We start from the raw sequence: 20401 nt of genomic DNA, 5'->3' as shown, positions 1-20401 counted from the left end.
AACAACATACTGAAGAGATCCAGTCAGTCTCGCCCCTCCGCTCTCAGCAGCATCATCGTCGTCCCCGCCGGGTCCGGTGGCAGAGAGGATGGTCCAGCGGAAAAGCAGTCGAAGGGTGCGAATGACAGTGATAAGATAATGGCCCTCGGTTTTCGCATGTTTCCAAATGTGCGACTAGTGACCAAGTGAAACCACCGTGTAAGTAGAGCGGCGGAGATTTGGTGTTGTCCTGCTGTAGGGAAGGTATTGAGGCTAACATAACGCGCTAACGTAAACCTGAGAGAGGGAGAGAAACGGTTTGCTAGCTTCGGTAACGGCAACAAGGTAGGCTGCTTTGGGTGTTAACGTTTTCCCACGGCGCCGGTACAGCCATGGGGAAACGTTAACACTCAAGGTAAAGCGTTTTGTCGGCAGCATTTCGGACAGTGTACACCTAACAGTCGCTTTCTAGTTGGGTTAGTTATTCACACAGACTGTCAGTGTGTTGAACAAAGGAGCTTTAACCGAGGGGCCGCATGGACAGAAACATACAGAGAGAAGTCGGCTGCTGTTTGTTTTGTGCTCCATTTCATGCTGACACACTTCTTCGGGGATAACCACACGAGGTCTGACCTGAATATTTAGCAGATACGCGGTGACCTAGCTAATTATGGTAAATGCCAAAGTGATTTTGAAGTTAAGTTGCACTGTACATCAATATGCCTGACTTTGACTCTCTCATATAAGTTTTATGTGTCTTTTGACAACCTGACTTTGCCCCCCAGCTGTTTATACAGCGGCACGATCCACCCATACTTTTAGTTGAGCTGTTTGAGTTCATGTGTATCAGCTGACAGCAAGTTTTGATAACTGCAATTGCACTGCAGTGGTTTTTTGTTTTGAAGACATGTTACAGTGATAGTAGCAAAGTAGTAACTGTAGATTTGACTTTTAAGATGTTAGCAGCTAAGGCTGAAATGCTATTTTCTTGTTTGTAAAGTCTTCAATGAATCATAACTGTAGCTGAATATAGCTAGACTGTGAACACTTATCACAGAGCTGAGATACACATCAGTATGATACTAGTATCAAGGTTTGACAGATAGTGTCCATGGTAGGACTGCACCAATGATTGTTTACAACTATATATCCTTTTAATAATATTCAGTTGTTTAATTCATTTATCAAGCAAAACTGCCGGACAATCAAGTTCCGTCTTCTCATAAGTGCTGATTTGCTGTTTTTCTCTGTTTGTATGTGATTGCAAACTGAACATGTTTGGGTTTTGGACTGCTGGTCAGGCATAGCAAAGAAATTTCAACACACATCATTTTGTGCTTTAGGAAGTTGTGATAGGCATTTTTCACAATTTCCTGTCATTATATTGACCAAACAATTAATTGATTATTTGATCAAATAATTGTTAGATTTATTGCTAATGAGAAAAATTATTAGTAGCAGCCTTAATCTGACTAAATCCATCTTCTCTTTAAGAAAACAGTGAAGTTGGCTCTACACTGTGTCCCAAGACAGGTTCATTTCCTGATCATCATTTTAGCTTGAACCCCACTCACTCCCACAGTATCATCAAGAATTGCAATATTGGTTGAAAATATTGTGACGCTTGACTTTGTCATTGTGTGAATCATTGGATGGGTTTTTTGAGAAACCAAGGATGCCGTGACTTGAGCTATTGTAAGCGGGAATCATCAGACAGGTTTTCCAGACAACATTTGGGATTCTGGAGCTAATGAGTCATTAAGTCTCGATAATCACATTTCTTGAAATGGGGAATACTGTATGTACCAGAGTAGGTTCTGTGTAGATCTGTGGTATGAGTGTAACTTGTTATTGTTGATTTTCAAACTTATTTCAACATACTTGTGTTACTGGTGTGGTTTAAGGCTAATAGGACAAGTGTCCATTCCACAAGGAGGGAACCACTTCGTGAGCCTCACTCCACCCGACTACTGAATGACGTATTGACTCAAAGAGCTTTCATAATAGTATATAAAAGCACTGTCACAGCCAAGTGCAAACAGCCGAACTTGCGATCCTGGAATTCCAAAGTTCCTCCATGTCCAGACTTCCTGTCCTTATTTAGTATGAGAGACAGATAGAGACTGGCAGAGATGCACAGTGAAGTGAAGTGAACTGGAAGTAAACCAGTGTGCACAAAACAGAGAGCCAAGCAGACAGACTGACCTATTAACTATAGTAAACCCCCGTCACCACCACCATCATCCCTCCAGAGACACACACACGCACACACACATGGATAAGGTCCCGTCTACTGCTTGCATCACAGGAGCAGAACTTACAAAATGTTGGCTATTATTCGCCAGTGGCAGCAGCTTCTGTGCGACCCGTATGTCTCCGTCTGTCAGTGTGTGTTTTTCCTGTCTGTCACTGCATAGAAATGGGAGGCAGAAGAGGGGAGGCAGCCAGCCGCGTTATTCAAATGTTCCAGAGCCTGGCCAGCCAGTGGCCAACTGTAGCCGGGCTAAAAGAGGCTCTTTGTGAGGGCCAGACAGATGGCCATAGAATGAAGACTGTAATGATCTCAATGGCCCAATACACACAGGCACATGCACAGACTTCACTCATTACAGGATGTAATGGTGTGTCTTTGTGTGTGTTAAAGACAGGACAAACTGTCTGTGTGTGTGTGAGAGAGAGAAAAAGAAGGAGAGGTTGGGAAGACTTGAAGGAAATGAAGCAGAACACATTGATAAAGATAGTGATTATGAACAATATGTGACAAAAGAGAGAGTGTTTGTTTGTTTCCCATATCTGTTCCCTTTCACCGCACTGTTATTACCTTTGCGTCGCATGTCATATAATTCCTTTGTGATATAAAAACTGCTTGTCATGCCAGTTAAGTGAGTTTAAAATTCATAGGAGGATGAGAAAGATAATGAAAAGATCATGATAACTTGTGAATCAACAGGAGGTTTATAAGCTGTTGCCTGGGAGAGTAAACCCAGCTGTAGTAGCCATAGCTGTGATTCTTGTGATTCTTTGGTTTAGTCCCTGAGAGCCAAAGTAAAAACTGGTTGTGGCCCAGTGTATTAGTGCTGCATGGTTGAACACACATTCAGACTGTCATATCTTCAGTAGCAGACAAGCATGTAAACAGCCTAATATATGCAAATTCTTCACAAACGCGAACTAACGGACTCGCAGTGGGCAGCTGAGGTAATATTGACCATGCCTTTCATCAACTGTCTAACAAATCAATGGCTTGGATATCATTAACTTTCCTCTCTGGCCTGTCCTCTTTATAATTATCTCTCTGTCTTCTGAGCATCTTTCCTCTGTCCCTCTGTTTTCTCTCTATTTCCGGTAGGATAACGTCCTCGCTGTAACACATCAACTGATCGATGGATGGACTGATTGATTGATCTTCTCTTCAACTCTCTACCATCTCCCTACTCTTAGCTGCCGTCTTCTGTCTTGTTATTTTTCTCTCCTTTTTCCTACCTTCACCAGCCTTTTTTTCCTCCACCCATTGTAATTCTTTCCTTTTCTCATGTCCCTCTTTCCACCATCTTTTTCCTCTAATCAGTGTCTCTCTCCTACTTACAGGGCAGGAAAACACTGAACCATGTTGCTGTAGGTTGTGACCTGTGGTGAACGGGGGAGGAGGAAGAGGAGGAGGAGGGAGGCGTAGGCAGACGGGCAGACGGGCATCTGCCACAGCTCCCTTAAGGCGGCCTTTTGCAAGCTTGAAGCCATGGGCAACACAGCCACCAAGTTCCGCAAGGCCCTGGTGAGCGGCGACGAGGCCCTGGCCTGGCAGCTGTATGAGGGTAACCCTCAGTTCAGGGACGGCCTGGACCCAAACGCATCATACGGAGAGCAGTACCAGCACAACACAGCCCTGCACTACGTCTGTCGCCATGCCATGACCCGTCTGCTCAGGTAAAACTCATGCTTTGTTTCTATTTTGGTTTGGATTTGTTTGAGAAGTCAATTGAATTTGACCGTCATTTTTGAGGCTGGGGTTTATAATGTAGTTAAGCAGTTATCTAATACAGTTACAAAAGCAGTGAGTCATATTAAATTGAATAACAATTAGCAGTATGTCAGCTTTAATAGATATCTGAGAGTCACCATTTTCATAATTGTATTTTTAAGGCAAATAAAGTAACTTACTAAACAGACTATAAAGACTGCAGACTACAAACTATACTAGAAAAAGTGCATGAGCCATTAGGAGCACTGGCAATTAGACCATCACCAACACATATTTGTAGAAAAAACGCAAACTAGAGCCTTAAAAATGACCAATGACTTCATTGAGCACCTGTAAACATCTCAACAAAAAACAAACATTAAAGGAGTTTTTACAGGTGATGTTTATAGTACTAGTAGTAGTCAGCCTGTGAAAACAGTTGTGCAGTGGTCTTGTATGGCTCTGGAGGGAGCTTTCTAAGTCTGAAAAAATAACTAATGATGTCATCAGGGTTAGCTCAAACTGGGCTTTAGACTTAAACATTTTAACAGAAAGCCTGCATTACAAACTTGTGATGTGGAAAAAGATCTGGGCACCTAGCAGAGTTTCTGACGAGAGGCTAATGAGTTGCATTCTGGGAATGCAACACACACACACACACACACACACACACACACACACACACACACACACACACACACACACACCAGCACACTCTCCCTTGGATAATGTCATAAGAGAAACCATAAAGGAGAGTGACTGAGTCTAACATGAGTTAAAAGAAAGGGGTCAAACTAAAAAACATATGGAGAACAAGACACCAGTGTGTCTTTGTACCCCCTGCAGGGATAATCAGGCTGCTGGCCATGACCGAGACAGCTGATTCAGTGACTCAATAGCCATCCTCACCTCCTCCTCCTCCTCCTTACACTCTTCCTCTCTCTTGCCCTTTCTTTCCATGATTACAGGGGGGGTCAGAGGAAGCTGTTTGAAAAGGCCAGTCAATTATCTGTGCATCTGCATGTGTGCACACGTGCGTGTGTTTTGAGGGGGGAAACTGTGACTCCACAACTGCTTAACGTGTCCGAGTCTGTGAATATAACACAGTGAATCAATTGGTGTGCTATTTGTGTCCCTTCCCACTAACCTATAATGGGCCAGAGAGGCGTGCTGAACGCAGCGCTTGGCTCCTGATAAGTATCAGAGGAAATGCTTCTTTGTTCCAACAGCTCGATTGGACAGAGGCAAGCAGATAGACGACCGAGAAATCTCAGACAAAATAAAGACTCATGGAGGACGAGCGTGGGCTGGTAGATGCAGAGTCTGTTTTTCAGATTATTTTTAACATGTATCTGCTTAATGTTTACTTGCTCTCCTGTAGTCATCTCCATGGGTTGTATTGGCTAGTAATCCCATGAGATGTGCAAAGTGGGAAATCACAAGTAGACCTATTACTGGAAAAATGGGTGTAGTTCAGGAAGTGTAACCCTTCCGCCACAACAACTGAGTACACACTCTTAGAAACATGTAAATAACAACTCTGACTTGGTTACTCATTTATGAACCATTGATTTTTCTGCTGTTTGAAGAAGCAACGATATTAAGAAATTTGTCAACATACAGCAACTTCCTCATTATCTTTCACTAAAATCTTATGTGCGTGTGTGTGTGTTCTCTGAGGTTTAGTTTCCTCAAGTTACTGCACTGTCTGAACAGCTTTGACGCTTGACAGTTGCAGCAAAACGTGACGTCCCCTAGCCTGTTGTTTGTAGTAGACTGATATTAGGGCGATCCATCGTGTGTGTGTGTGTGTGTGTGTGTGTGTGTGTGTGTGTGTACCCGCCAGCCAGCATGTCCATTATCTCAGAGATGCTAAACAGAAATAGTCAATATTCAGCCATCTTTCTTCTCTTCCTTCTCTCCACCTTTCGTCTTACCCACCAACACTCATCTCACTACCATACTTTGTCTTCCACTCATCCCTCCGTCCACTCCTCCCTCTCCACATCTCTGTATCTCTCTTAGGCGCGTTTTACTTTTCTTCTCCACCTTCCCTTCCACCCTCCGATTAAAGCCTTCTTTACTTATAATTGTCCTTTTGTCCTCCTATTTTATTTAATCCCCTTTTTTCTTGCCTCCATCGTGTAGGTCTTTCCTGTTCAGCAAAGAGGGGAACCCCAACAAGCGTAATGTGCACAATGAGACGTGCCTCCATGTGCTGTGCCAAGGCCCGCAGATCCTACTGCTGCCAGAGGGAGCGCTGTCACCACGACTTGCCCGACCACAGAGGGACGAGCAGCGCCGTGCGGACTGCCTACAGGTACAAACACATGTGCAGAGATAAATATAGTTTAGTGTACACACTCACATGTTGATGTGAGGGAAAAAAACGTGATGTAATGTATTAAGTCATTGCTTTTATTAAAGTTGACATACAAATAATGTGTGCATGTATTTGTGGGTTTCCCCGCTGCCAGATGATCCTAAGCTGGACTGGGGCCAGGCTGGAGGGAGGCCAGTACGAGAAGGCCAACGTTAACGCCACCGACAACCACCACAGCACCTGTCTGCACTATGCTGCTGCTGCAGGCATGAAGAGCTGTGTGGAGGTGAGAGAAAGTGCTCTGAAATTCAAACATTAGGATGAGCCATCATTTGTGTGTGGCAGATCTGTTTGAGTTCTTTAAGATTGGATTTGGCAAAGGTTTTAGAGCCAGTCAAATATGTAGGCTGAACATTATGCCTGTCCTTTCATAGGGAGCATCTGCTTTGTGTTTCATTACTGTCAGATCCAAGTAGCGCTTCCTCCCTTGTTTTTAAAGATTGTACAGCTTTTGGAGCAGGAAGAAAGTCCACTCCTTGAATTAAAAGAACATTGAGCTCAGCTCTGATATGGGCAGCCTAAAAATAACCCAGATATTATCCTTTAAGATAAAAAAGTTTGAAAGTTTCTTTTCACCTCTACATTCTCTTCTTTCATCTTTTATTCAACCTTTCATAAACTGTGTTTACACCTCTTTCTTTTCTTGATGTACACCTTTCAACCCCTTTAACCCATTATACTATATGTCCTTTTCTTCCTTCATTGCTCCCTTTCATTTTTTACCTTTCCTTTACTTGTCATTTTTCTCCCTCTTTCTTTACATGTCACTGTCTTCCCCTTCTCATATATCTTGTCTGTTTTCTACCATCATATTTTTTTTACTCTTTCTCTTTTCCCCCTTCCTCCTGTTTTTTCTTTGTCTGCTCCACTTGCTCTCGCCTCTGGCTTCCTTTGTTGTCTTTGGTTGCAAGTTCATTCAATTTCTTTTTCCTCCACATTATCCATTTCTCTCTTTTTTCACCCATTTCTTTTGTTCTCTCTTCTCTCCCTCCTCGTCCCTCCCTCTAGCTGCTAATCCAGAGTGAGGCGGACCTTTTTGTGGAGGATGAGGACAAGCTGACGCCATGTGACCATGCTGAGCGGCATCACCACACAGAGCTGGCCCTCAGCCTGGAGTCACAGATGGTTTTTTCCTCCTCTTCAGCTCAGCAGTCAAACACAGACGCACATGGTGAAACCAACCTGCTGCAATACAAGGAGGTGAGACCACAGTTACGAGATCTGGGGGTTTCCTGCTGCCCTGACATTTATAATTAATGTGTTATTTTTATGCTTTTTAAAGTCACAGATCTTAGTTGGTAAGTCAGTGTCAAACTTTGAAGCATTCACTTCTTACATTGTTCTTACAGTGGTGGCATCTTGCCTGAGAAATGCTTAATGTTTATTTTCACCTCTCATACTGTCAAGCAAACTTAACTCAAAACTATGCCAGGTGCTCACAGTTTCATGTAGAAATGTAAAATTAATTCACTGTAAACCTTTCAAGTAATGGAAGTTCCTAAATAGTCATTTAAAGTCATGTGTGCCATCCTCTTGCTTTTACAGAAGGAAATGTGATACAGGCATAACAATAACACAATCAACACCTGCTTTTTTTAGACAAACTCATACAAAGAAGCACAAGGAAAAAACATATGAAGATAAAAAAGGTACACAGTGGCTCTTCCTAAAGAGCTGCAACAATTAGTCAATTGAAAGAAAATTTATAGATGATGCAGGATCATAACTATTACTCTGAATAGACTTTTGGAAATCTACATGAAAGCAAATTGGAGACCATTTGTGCTATCAGTATTTCACAGTTTTATATTATCTTTCTCATTCACTCAGCTTTTGCTGAGGTCAACCAAGTGATGTCAAGCAGTAAATTAACGCGAGTAGCAGCTATTTCAGTCTTTTTTTGTTCTGTATGTTTCTTAGTGTCTGCATTTGTGGACAAACTAAGCAGATTCAATTTCTCACTTATCTGCATTGAACGGCTCCCCTCATTCTTCTATGTAACCATTGAAGCCCGCAGTGCCTGTGACGGTATTCTTACCACTCACCTTCAAATGTCACCAGTTTCTCAACAAAATATCTTCTACAAACTTGCACTGGTTCTTGCAAGTATAGGAATATGAGAATGCACACACCTTGCGTCATGGGTCTTAGTTAAGCAGAGGGCACTAGCACAGTCGTCTAGCAGTGGCTGCTGCCAACTGATAGCGGTTTGATCTTCCGTCCAGCATTCAAATCCATGCTAATACTTAATCTCTCTTTCCCACCACAACCCCCTGTGCTCACTGCCTTACATCCCAGTCCTTTTCATTTTTTCTCACATTATCATTTTCACTTCCTTAAACATAACTCAATCTCATCCTTTTCTTGTTTCTGTTTAATACCTTTTTCTCTTCTCATAATTTCTTGCCCTCACCTTCTCTCTGACATAGTTTTCCTCTTCTCTGCTTCTCGTTTTTCTGTCTTTCATCTCAGCCTCCTCTTTCTTTATTTCTGTGAGTATTTTCCTAACATTTTACCCACTCTATCCTTTCAGCCTTACGAGGGACTGAAGCTTCAGGACCTGCGCAGGCTGAAGGACATGCTGATTGTGGAGACGGCAGACATGCTGCAAGCCCCCCTTTTCACTGCTGAGGCCCTGCTCCGAGCACATGGTGTGTGTTTGTCTTTTAGTTCACATTTATACATTGACTGAACCTCACAGCACTGCAGTGAGATTGCAGTATTTATGAAAAATAAATAATATAGAATTTGTTCCCTGTCTCTAAACATGTGTTTAACCTCCTCCCTCTCTCAGACTGGGACAGAGAAAAGCTTCTGGAGGCCTGGATGTCAGACGCTGAGGGCTGCTGTCAGCGCTCAGGCGTGGCCATGCCCACCCCACCACCCAGTGGCTACAATGCCTGGGACACGTTACCCTCACCCCGCACCCCTAGGACCCCACGCTCACCCCTCACGCTCACCCTCACCTCTCCCACTGATAGCTGCCTCACACCTGGAGAGGAGGGCCTGGCTACGGTAAGACAGAGTGATGACTTAAATATGACAAGACTGTTTTTTGTTTTGTTTTTTCTGAATGGAATCTTTTTGTTGATTGCTTTGGGATTGTGAGGTAAATTGTGATGACAGGATTACTGAAAGTCATAACTATTAACCTTGAGAGCCAACTGTAGTGAACAGCACAGTTTTCTTGTCCTGTTGGATTTCAGTCTATCTAAATGTACAGGACCTAAGACAGGCCCTGTATGTTCCCTGTATTTAAATGGCAGCCATGTGTTAACAGATAACGTGAATGAACGGACTGACATGTGTTAAGATATTGCAAACTTTTCTTATCAAAGAAAACTTTTATTGTAGTTGAGCTTTTGATAGAATGCCTCATGTGTCTCATCTTATTAGAGCAAAGAAGGTCATAGGCCTCTTTCTGACAATTCCTCTCTCTGCTCTTTGTAGTTTTACATCAGCATCAGCCTGTTGTCCACTTTTGCTGATGAGGCAGGCGTAATTACACATCCAGTCCTTATCATTTGTTTGCCTGCTAATCCTGGCTGCAGTTTAACTTTCAGCCCTTTAAAATGTTCAGATCTCAAGTTGTTAGGCTGCTTCTACTTGAAGACTTACATGAACAAGATAAAGGACATTTGGGTGTATCTTAGGCTATGGATGGGATTTAATATTACTTTAAAGGTATGATAAAACAGCATGGACCTTGGAAAAATATGCCACATCATATTCTTTCAAAACATACAATGGAATTGACTTAATCCTCTAGCAAAGTCACAGTCTGTTATTTTGTCCTTCCTCTGTGTACAATGATGGAGATGACACAGCAAAAAGTACAGAATCTTTATTAAATGGAACATACAACAATTTTATAGGTGCTATTATGCTATCAGTTGGTGTAAATCATGTGATTTGTCCTTCTTGTCCCTCTGCAGTGTGGAATCTGTCTCTGCTCTATCTCAGTCTTTGAGGACCCAGTGGACATGTCCTGTGGCCATGAGTTCTGCAGAGCCTGTTGGGAGGGGTAGGGACCTGTGTTTGTGTGTAAATGTTCCTGCATACTTATTAGATGTCTTCTACATTTTTCTTACGTTCGTGTTTTTCTCAGGTTCCTCAACGTAAAGATTCAGGAGGGTGATGCACACAATATCTTCTGCCCAGCGTATGAGTGTTATCAGTTGGTGCCAGTGCATGTGATAGAGAGTGTGGTTTCCAGAGAGATGGACCAGCGGTACCTACAGTTTGACATCAAGGTAGAAACACTCATACATGCATACACTCTGCTTTTCTCCCTGTTATTTTTGTGTGTGTCTTCGTCCTTCGCCTAACATCTATCGTTTGTTTCTTGCTGTGTCCTTTCTTGCTCTCTCATCTCTCTTATCTCCTCTCTTGTCACCCTTTTTCCCCAGGCATTTGTGGAGAACAATCCCGCCATCCGCTGGTGTCCTGCAGCCCGTTGTGAGCGAGCGGTGAGGCTCACTCGACCAGGCCCCGGGGACAGTGACCCACACAGCTTCCCACTTCTGCCCTCACCAGCTGTTGATTGTGGCAAGGGTCACCTCTTCTGCTGGTACACTTCATGGTTCATTGGCTATACACACACACACATGCAATTATCCTGCACACATAGTTATCTTAACATACATATAAACACAGTGTTACTAACTTGCCATTTAGCAAAGCCAGACACAAGTCTCCCTTGCTCAAGTATAAGCCAATATAATGTTTAAGCCAAACCTCTTTGTCCCTTTTCTCCACAGCTGGAAGAAGAGTCCACTTTGGTGAACATGGTCATTACTGTTCACTCAGGGCTTGACAGCGTTAACCATTAGTCTTGTTTTTGAAAACCGCATTGTAAATTGCAGTTTTCTTTATCACAGCTCACAAAACTGACCTAAAAACTTACGTGAGGCAGCTATTATCTTTTTTGTTTTTGATCAGCCCAACAAATTATATGTTATCACAAACTATGACTTCATTCTGCTGTGCATTTTCCCTCTCTTATCTTTCTGGAAAAGAATGACAAGTTGTCAGACTCCTTAAGTCTTAGTGCCTTGTAATTTACTATGCCCCTCCCTGTCTGCAGGGAGTGCCTTGGTGAGGCCCATGAGCCATGTGACTGTCAGATGTGGAGGAACTGGCTCCAGAAAGTCACAGAGATGAAGCCTGAGGAGTGTAAGTCTGTTCTTTATTGTTTCTGCTTCCTGGAATTTTCTGGGTGTTTCTGGTATAGCCAGAGATAATTTCAGCTGCACTCCAGTAAGCTGGCACCACAGTAAGGCAGTTAACGAAAGCTGTTGGCACAGCCTACCAGGATGTGTCTAATTTACTTTTATAACAAAGTGGCAGGTGTTCAGATCATTGATATTTGCCAAATGCATGCATGTGTGTGCTGGAGGGTGTGTCTGTAAGGCAGGTGTTGGACAATTGAGATGTAGCTGAACTGTGTGTTTGTGTGTACTCTCCACAGTGGCAGGTGTGAGCGAGGCCTATGAGGATGCTGCTAACTGCCTGTGGCTGTTGACCAACTCCAAACCATGTGCCAACTGCAAGTCACCCATTCAGAAGAATGAGGGCTGCAACCATATGCAGTGTGCCAAGGTATACTCACTAATCTCTTTGTCAGCATGTCAGCATATTTTTATTCCATTATGTGCTATATTTAGGTTTAAATTATTAAAAAACATCTTCTCTCTCTTTGTGTAGTGTAAGTATGATTTCTGTTGGATCTGTCTGGAGGAGTGGAAGAAGCACAGCTCATCAACAGGAGGGTACTATCGCTGTACTCGCTATGAGGTCATCCAACAGCTAGAGGAGCAGTCCAAGGAGATGACTGTCGAGGTACAAACACACACACACTCTTAAAATACAGAAGACACACTCAGTTAATCACACACAGGTTCTCGCTGATACATACATGCAACCAAAATATATCCACACAAACGTACATATACCTGCTCACATTTCCACAATACAAGAACTACAATCACCTGTCAGATAAGCACATGTTGATATGCTCCACAGCATTTAATATACTCACACAAACTGATACACACGCCGATCATAACTTGTATTATGTTACAGGCAGAAAAGAAGCACAAAAGTTTTCAGGAGCTGGATCGGTTCATGCACTACTACACTCGCTTCAAGAACCATGAACACAGTTATAAGGTAATTCTCTCTCAACACACACACACACACACACACACACACACACACACACACACACGCATGCATCTGAATCTCAAGATCATTACATAATAAATGTGTATTCTCTCCTCTTTGCCCATTAGTTGGAGCAGAAGCTGCTGAAAACAGCTAAAGAGAAGATGGAGCAGCTGAGCAGAGCCTTCATTAGCCGTATGTCTCTCTTATACTGATCCCAACCTGTTGGCAAGAGCTGCATCAGAATAGAGTTTCAAATGTCAAAATGTTTGTCAAAATTGCTAATACGTGAATAGAGCATAGTTCTGTCAGCCTCACACCCAAGCTTTGGCTTTATCATAATACATTAATCCAACCACGTTGTAATACTGGCTAGGTTAATTGCTACAAGGAAGTCAGAGACCATAATGGTGCCTGCATAAGTGTATCTTTTCTGGTGCAGGTGAAGGCACTCCTCCAGACACACGGTTCATTGAGGACGGTGTGTGTGAGCTGCTGAAGACGCGGCGCGTGCTGAAGTGCTCTTACCCATACGGCTTCTTCCTGCAGCAAGGCAGCACCCAGAAAGAGATATTTGAGCTCATGCAGGTAAAATGATACATATCTGTCATGTATGCATCTACTGGAACAACAAGACTAACAACTTCAGAGCTCAGCTGTTAATTGGACCCCCCAGAGTTTAAATGGTTAGAACAAAGTATTGTTGCTAGATTCAGATGGCAATGTTACCATTAGTTTGTTTATTTTTATGTACAAATCGGTATGTGGGTCGGGTTGCCATCTGAGGACCATTAATATCCAAAGAAAAAAATTCATGTACATTTGGTTAGTTGCTGTTGAGAGACTGTACGGGCATCCTTGGGCAAGTGACCTGCACAACATGACTTTTTTTATGCATATACGCATCATAGTTGACATTCCCCATTAGTGGTCGCCACAGGGGAACACCAGCCACATAGTTGATTTGGCATAGATTTTTACACAGGATGCCCTTCCTGACACAACCCTGGGTTTGAGGGGCTGGAGAATGAACCGCCAACGCAGTGACTAGCAGCCAACCTGCTCTAATACCTGAGCTATGCCTTCCCTTTTTTATGCATATGGATATAAATGATTTTTCTTCACACTTTCTGGGCAGAGCACTTTTATGCATGACCACATTATATAAGATAATAAGATAAGATTTAATCTGAAATCCAAAGTGTTAGTGCAGCTTCTAGTTTGCATTTTTGATGCTTGGACATTCCTAATAGTTAAAACGCTGCTTTTGTTTTAGTTGGTGTTTTGTAGTCTCATAACATGGGACTAATCTAGTTTGCAGCATTGCTATGATAATGATTTTTTGGGTCATGCTGAGTGTTGAGATTGTAGTGATTGAATTTAAGTACAGTTAAGCACAGAAGATCCTTGCAAAAATATTTGAACCACTAGAGGTCCATTTCATCTACTTTTCAGACACTTAAACAGGATTAAGATTGGATAAAGTCTGCTGTGAGATAATCAGCCCATGTCTTATCTACAGTATGAGTTAAATATATGTTATAAATCCCTTTTTAAATTTGAATTTCCAGTCTTTGAGTAGATGGGAGTTGGCATGTTTTCTTTGTTTCTTCCCAGACCGACCTGGAGATGGTAGTGGAGGATCTGGCACAGAAGGTGAACCGGCCGTACCTGAGGACGCCGTGCCACAAGATAATCAGTGCAGCCCGGCTGGTCCAACAGAAGAGGCAGGAGTTCCTGGCATCAGTGGCCCGTGGCGTGGCTCCCAACGACTCTCCTGAGCTTCCCCAAAGGAAGTAAGGACAAACACACTCACACATAAGCAAAATGTGGTTTCGCTTTGCTCGGGTTAACAAATTCTTTGCACAGAAGAGAGACACTGGCAGAGACTCAGGAGACAAAGTACAGGTATAAATACCCTTGATAAAACATTCTTGTGTTTGCATTTGTTTCAGCTACCCTGGAGGATCATGGGACTGGGAGTATCTTGGCTTTGCCTCTCCAGAGGTAAATAGAGACACACCAAAACATGAACGTTTTTATTCTGCCAACTTTTTTTAGTTTTTGCTAAGCTAATGCTGCTTTCTCAAACCGCACTGGTGCATTTCGGTGACCTACTTCTGTATGAAGTCATATTAATGCATGACAACGGCTGCAACTGACTTAAGTTTTCTTATGTGTTAAGATGGGGAATCGTCACACTGTACTGGGAGCAGATCAAAGAGAGAGGCAGTCACAGGTAATGTACCATAGTTTCTTGCCATTTTTTGCATATGCATGGGCTGTATTCAGTTTTCTTACAACACTATAGACTAAATGTCACAGCTGCTTAGAGTTGGTTTTGTAACCCAGCTTGAATCACTCTTTGCAGGATTATGCTGACATTCAGTACCGTCGTAGACACAGGCCACGGCGCAGAGGAGACATGCTGAGTCTGCACAACCTCAGAAGCAGCAGCAACACACCAGAGACCGGCAGGAGGAGTGACAACACAGGTCTAGAAAACAGAATCTTTCGTAGCCATATATAATGATCTTTATTACAGAAGCATAATCCAAAAGGCAAAAAGGTGTATATATTGTATGGGGCATTTATAGTACCATATACAGCAGATTTTTTTATAGCAATGCATTTGCACAAACTATATATCCCAGTCCAACTCCATTCCCTGCCTCCATTTATAAATTTTGACTTGTCACTGCACCAGACAACCAGCAAATGGGATTTTACTTTATGGCTCTATGAATCAGGTCTGTCGAAGCACACAGAGGCATTGATCACTTGGATCAATTGGCAGTCAAGCCACACAAAGCAGTCCTCGTTTTAATATGACATTTTCTGTTCCAGAAGTTCCAGAGAGGAGCGAGGGCCGTAGGAGAGTGCTGGGCTCGCTGGATGAGGATGACCCGAACATCCTCCTGGCCATCCAGCTTTCACTCCAGGATTCCCGCAGAGAGCGAGGCCTGGAGGGAGGGATGGAGGAGGGATGGAGGGGAGAGCGGAGCTGGAGCGTGGACTGGACAGAGGACAGGAGAGGAGGCCGGGTCCCACAGGAGACCTGGGTGATGTTGCTTTGCACTCCCTCAACACAGACGGTCCTCCAGGAGCCAGAGGCTCATGTTTCCCCGCTTCTCTCCTGGATCCTCCCCGCCCCCCTAACAGGACAGACTCCACCTCCCAGCCTCCCACATCTAACCCTCTCCCCCTTCCTCCCCCACCTCCCTCTCTCAGTGCAGAGCTGCTGGAGCTGGGAGACAGCCTTATGAAACTGGGGAACATAACCACTCCTTATGACCTGGACACACACACCCAGGAGCAGCTCTGCTCACACCACACATACAACCACAGTACTCTCACTGCTCCCTACACCATTGAACCTGCTTACAGCGACTGCAGCCATAGACAGGAACAGAGTGCACTGACAGCTCCATATGTGCTCGACCATATCACCATCACAGATCCTCGCTATGACGGCAAAGAGCAGAGTTACTGCCACGCCACTGCTTATTTGGCTGAGGCTGAACACACTGCCTCCTGTACGGCAGAACGCACCCAAAATCCCACCTCAAACCCCGCCCATCCTAGTTCATATAACCGGGAGCACGCAGCCACGTATGACAGCACCCCAAAACCAGACAGCTCTTACAACCCTTGCCCAGAACACAGTAGCTCTTACACTCAGGAGCGTCCTCCTGCCTACGCTCTTGAACGCCCACCCAAAACAGAGCCCCAGCCCCCTGCCCAGTTGTGCCTCCCGTCTCCAGAGCTCGAGCCGGAGCTGCTGCTTTCACCAGTGATCCCCCCAGGGGGCCCTTTCACCCCCAGCGACCCTCAGAGTCTGGAGGCCCTGGACCCCACAGCCAGTGCCCAGCTGCTGGACAACATCATGGCCTGGTTTAACAACAACATCAACCCGCAGAACAACCCCCAGAGCCTGGCCCTCATCCCTTCCCCGCCCACCACAGAAACCGACTCCTCCCCTGACACACACACTGAGACTGAGTCAGAGAGCCAAACCTCCAGGGGCGTGACCCCCGCCCCGCTCTGGCAGCCCCTGGAGGGCGAGCCAGAAGCGGACAGGGGGTCGGCGAGTCCCCGTTTAGGTGCTGCCGGCGTGGAGGGCCTGAAGACCTCGAGGCCCAGCACTCTGGAGCTGGAAAACAGAGAGGCTGGCGAGGAGGGTGTGGACGCAGGGTGTGTGGCAGACCTGTCGCTGGACGAAGCGCACACACACCCGTGCTCACACTCCCAACGTGGAAACAGTCCCGCACACACTGCCCCGGCCACAGAGAGAGACTTAGACCTGGTTCTTCAGCTAGAGGTGGATCAATCACCTGAGGAGTGGGAGGAGCAAGTACACCTGGTGTGACGGAGCAGAGAGAGAAAGCTGAGCCAAGTACAGGAAGAGAGAGTGATGAAAGTGAAAGAGGAAAGAAAATCAAAGACAGGAAAACTAGAGTGAAACTCTGATGGAGAAATATAAGATATAACGTTGATGCCTCGATGAAAGATGTAGGTCTTTGGGGGTTGAGTGTTGCTGTATGTATTATACTGTATCTAGAGAGGACATAAAGCCCTGCAGACTTTGTCCAGTAAAGATGATGTCATACGCAGTTTTATTTTTTTTTTTTTTAAGTGCTTTTGTCTGCTGTAAAAACAGACAAACTTATTCTTTGAAAACAAATGAGTGTTTAAAACAGAGTCCATCAATGGAAAGCTACTGATATCATAACACATAAAATGCTGCACGTCTTATTTTATTTATTCCCTGCCTCCTGTATTTGTCGTCTCAGTTTGTTCAGGGTGAAGTTTTGGTGCTGCTGAAATCCAAACTCGCCTCGTACACCAACACTTTATTAACACACCGACCCAACCATGAGCCTGTTCAGAGCTCCGAGAGCCAAATATGATGATAACTTTAACCTTGGAGCTTGTCAGCGTACTGTACAATCAGAGGGCCTAATTCAGATTTTTGGACCTTCATGCACACTGTGCCTGCTTTGTTAAGAGAGCCAACACACTACTGATCTTTCCTGTCAGTAGGCTGCAAAGAACCACGATACACCTGCCTGCTCGGTAAACGTCACGCTTGTATGATGTGCTTATCTGGATTTTATGACAGAAACAAATCTTTTGTAATACTCAGATGATCACAGAAGATAAATTGTCTTGTCCCTCTGCACAGAGAGGTCAGAGGTCAGTCTCAGCAGTAGGAATTCAGTGTCATGGGTGCTTGTTTTCACGGGGGATTGAACCCTCTAATTTTCCTGGGCACTGCACCGTCCTGTGACTCATTCCATGTACTTCTTTGTCTTTATCAAAGATGAGCTTTCATCCATGACTTTCATACATATTACAGTATTTTACAGTTGCTTTGGCCCAGTTTTTGTAACGGTTTCAATTTGCAAAACACTCAACACAAAATGCTTAACACATACAATGAAAACATCACTATAAAATTAGGTAATTACGTTTATCAGGGCATCACAATTTTGAATATGTTCATCACTGAATTTTATTCAGTGTTACATGTTAAAATAAAATTGTCATTATCAGACAATGCTGTCAAACAGGAACTAATTCTAGACCATTTCCATCTCCACAACATTTTATGAACTATAATGAACTTCACTGCATTAGTTTACTTTTTCACTAAAATGTAAATATCTCACTACTACTGTAATCTTGGAAAGTATAACATTAAACCACAATGTGTTCAGGGGAAGAATGTATTAAGTCAGTGTATCTCTTCATTAACGGTTTTGCAGATGGAATCTGAATCAAAGCAGTTGTGAAATACTGTAAATTAAAATCCTTCTGCAACTTTTAAGTTTGCTGTTTTTATCATATCTGTTCCACTACTGATGGCTAGTGCAGTGTGCTGTTGATAGATGGGAGATGAGTTGGGTTTTTACTGTAATTTATCCTTTTTTTTTTTTTTTTTTTTTTCTTTTTTTTTTTTTTTTTTTTTAATTCCTTTATTCCTTATCATAGAGATGAAATCTCTACCAGTTAAGACCAGAGTTGTTGGGTCTGTGTGCCTTTTGTTTCGATTGTACTTGTTTATTTGTCGGTATTTATTGGTGTCATTACTTTTTGAACATGCTAAACAAGTTGCTAATGGAAGTTAATGGAGAACACACCACTCTGGCTGTTGCCATAATACACTGAGGTTCTTGATGCACATTTGTATTTTTTGTCCTTTCAGCCCTGTTTTATCTTATTTGACCTCATCCCCAGAGAATACACGCCCACGTTTTAGCGATTTTACTCAATCCGACGTTGCTTTGAGGCTGTCTGAAAGAATTGATTCCTCTATTATTCATTTTCCACTATAATTAACAACCACTTTATCTGAATGTTGCTCAAGTGTAGTCGGCCTTTCATTTCATTTTCAAATGTGATGTAGCACTCTGACTCCTGGGTTGTCGTGCAGCCTTTATCTTTAAACTTTATTGCCCAACCATAATGTTTACAACAGAATTAAACACTGCCTTTTGTGTTGAGATATGATTTGGTGCTTTGGGGACTGGAATGGTAATGATGGAGTGTTTTAATCATACTTTGACAGCATGCCAAACAAATGTAAAAAAAAGAAAAAGAAATCCCATCGAAGAGCAAATTCTGATTTTGATGAAATTCCTCCTTTGACTTTACGAAAGCAGCCAGTTATAATGTGACATGCGATCAAACATGCATCACTTATAATTGATAGTGTGAGTTTTGAAGCTTGTTTAAAGTGAAGTGATGAAGTACTCCACAGAAATGACCTTGACTTTAGAGGAAGTGATAAAACCCTGAAATTACACCCTTTCCTCTCCGTATTGAACATAAGACTGTGAAGGTGCTGGATAGGTTGTAGGTGCTGACGAAGACATTTCATAAAGCCTGCTGAGATGTGAGGGCAGCTGGTGTCGCCCCACAAAGTTTCAGACTTTGTTCACTGAGGAATGGCTTGATCCACAGGACTGCACACACTTCTTTTGGGTTGCATGGTGCAACAGTGGAAGCACTGAGTCTGGGGTCTTTTCATTTGCACAAGCATGCTGTTAATGTGTTGCACTAATCCAGTGCTGTCAGGCAAGGTGTGGAGGACTGGTGAGTGCCGCTTTTATTATTATTTTCTCTTTTTTGTTTTCTCGATTAACAGAATTGGATTTATGGCATCAAGGGAATGGCCCTGTGCCATTTTGCACTTCATATATAATGTTTATATTTTAACAATCCCTCAACCAACAACTTCACAATTCAAAAGAATGAAATTGCACTCTCATAGATTATACTTGATACATTCCCAGTCGGTCCATAAGAGAGGTTTGATGTGTGGCCAAAACTGTAAATGAAAGTGTCAGTGCAAAGTTTACTCTCAATAAAAAGAACTGAAAGTGTGTCGCTATGAGTTCTGTGTAAGTGCTTTGTGACAGTTATTTCAAAAGTGCCTTCAATGAAAATCCGAAAAAGCAAGAACAGGCTGCTTCATGTCACTTTTTCCTGCCCCCTGATCCCTATGATCAATAGAGCATCTTATATTTTACATTTAGGATTTGTTTAGTTGACAGTCAGTTTCCACTTCTCACTAGTTTTCAACAACTTGCCAGAAATGATCAAGTAAACGTCATTTTTTAAAAATATTTAAATATCCTGCAGCAACCTGTTTAAACACTGCTGGGGCAATGACATTCAGGATTAAACCCCGTTGTGGGTCAGACACAACTTGATCATTATTTAAATATTGAGCTGTTGATTGCTAATACTGCCAAGTCAAAGGAAGTGTTATTCATTCAAAATGTGTTAGTGCTGTGGCTGCAGGACAGTACCTCTGCTAGTGAAAAGGGTACTCTACCAGTCAATACCATAATGGGAAAATCCTCAATCCTCAGGCTTAAATAGCCTCTGCTGGCAGCCACTGGAAAATA

At 43.2% G+C, this 20401-nt stretch overlaps 1 protein-coding gene across 1 annotated transcript; it reads left to right on the top strand.

Moving 5' to 3' along the window:
* The first annotated feature begins 20 nt into the window (after positions 1 to 20).
* Positions 21 to 19884, top strand: LOC111659303 (ankyrin repeat and IBR domain-containing protein 1-like). Its single transcript, XM_087175610.1, is given in 22 exon segments — positions 21 to 198; positions 3568 to 3903; positions 6086 to 6257; positions 6415 to 6546; positions 7329 to 7520; positions 8854 to 8971; positions 9115 to 9335; positions 10256 to 10344; positions 10429 to 10573; positions 10730 to 10890; positions 11407 to 11495; positions 11791 to 11921; positions 12027 to 12161; positions 12405 to 12491; positions 12614 to 12680; positions 12928 to 13073; positions 14103 to 14281; positions 14441 to 14492; positions 14671 to 14724; positions 14857 to 14980; positions 15333 to 15463; positions 15466 to 19884. Coding segments are annotated over 21 exon segments (4002 nt in total). The 5' UTR covers positions 21 to 198; positions 3568 to 3715; the 3' UTR covers positions 16855 to 19884.
* Positions 19885 to 20401: the final 517 nt, after the last annotated feature.

This window comes from Seriola lalandi, unplaced genomic scaffold (assembly GCF_002814215.2).
Source record: "Seriola lalandi dorsalis isolate HSWRI2012SDOR001 ecotype SW California unplaced genomic scaffold, Sedor1 jcf7180002054476, whole genome shotgun sequence".
NCBI lineage: Eukaryota > Metazoa > Chordata > Actinopteri > Carangiformes > Carangidae > Seriola > Seriola lalandi.
This window is presented reverse-complemented; position numbering and strand designations above follow the sequence as displayed.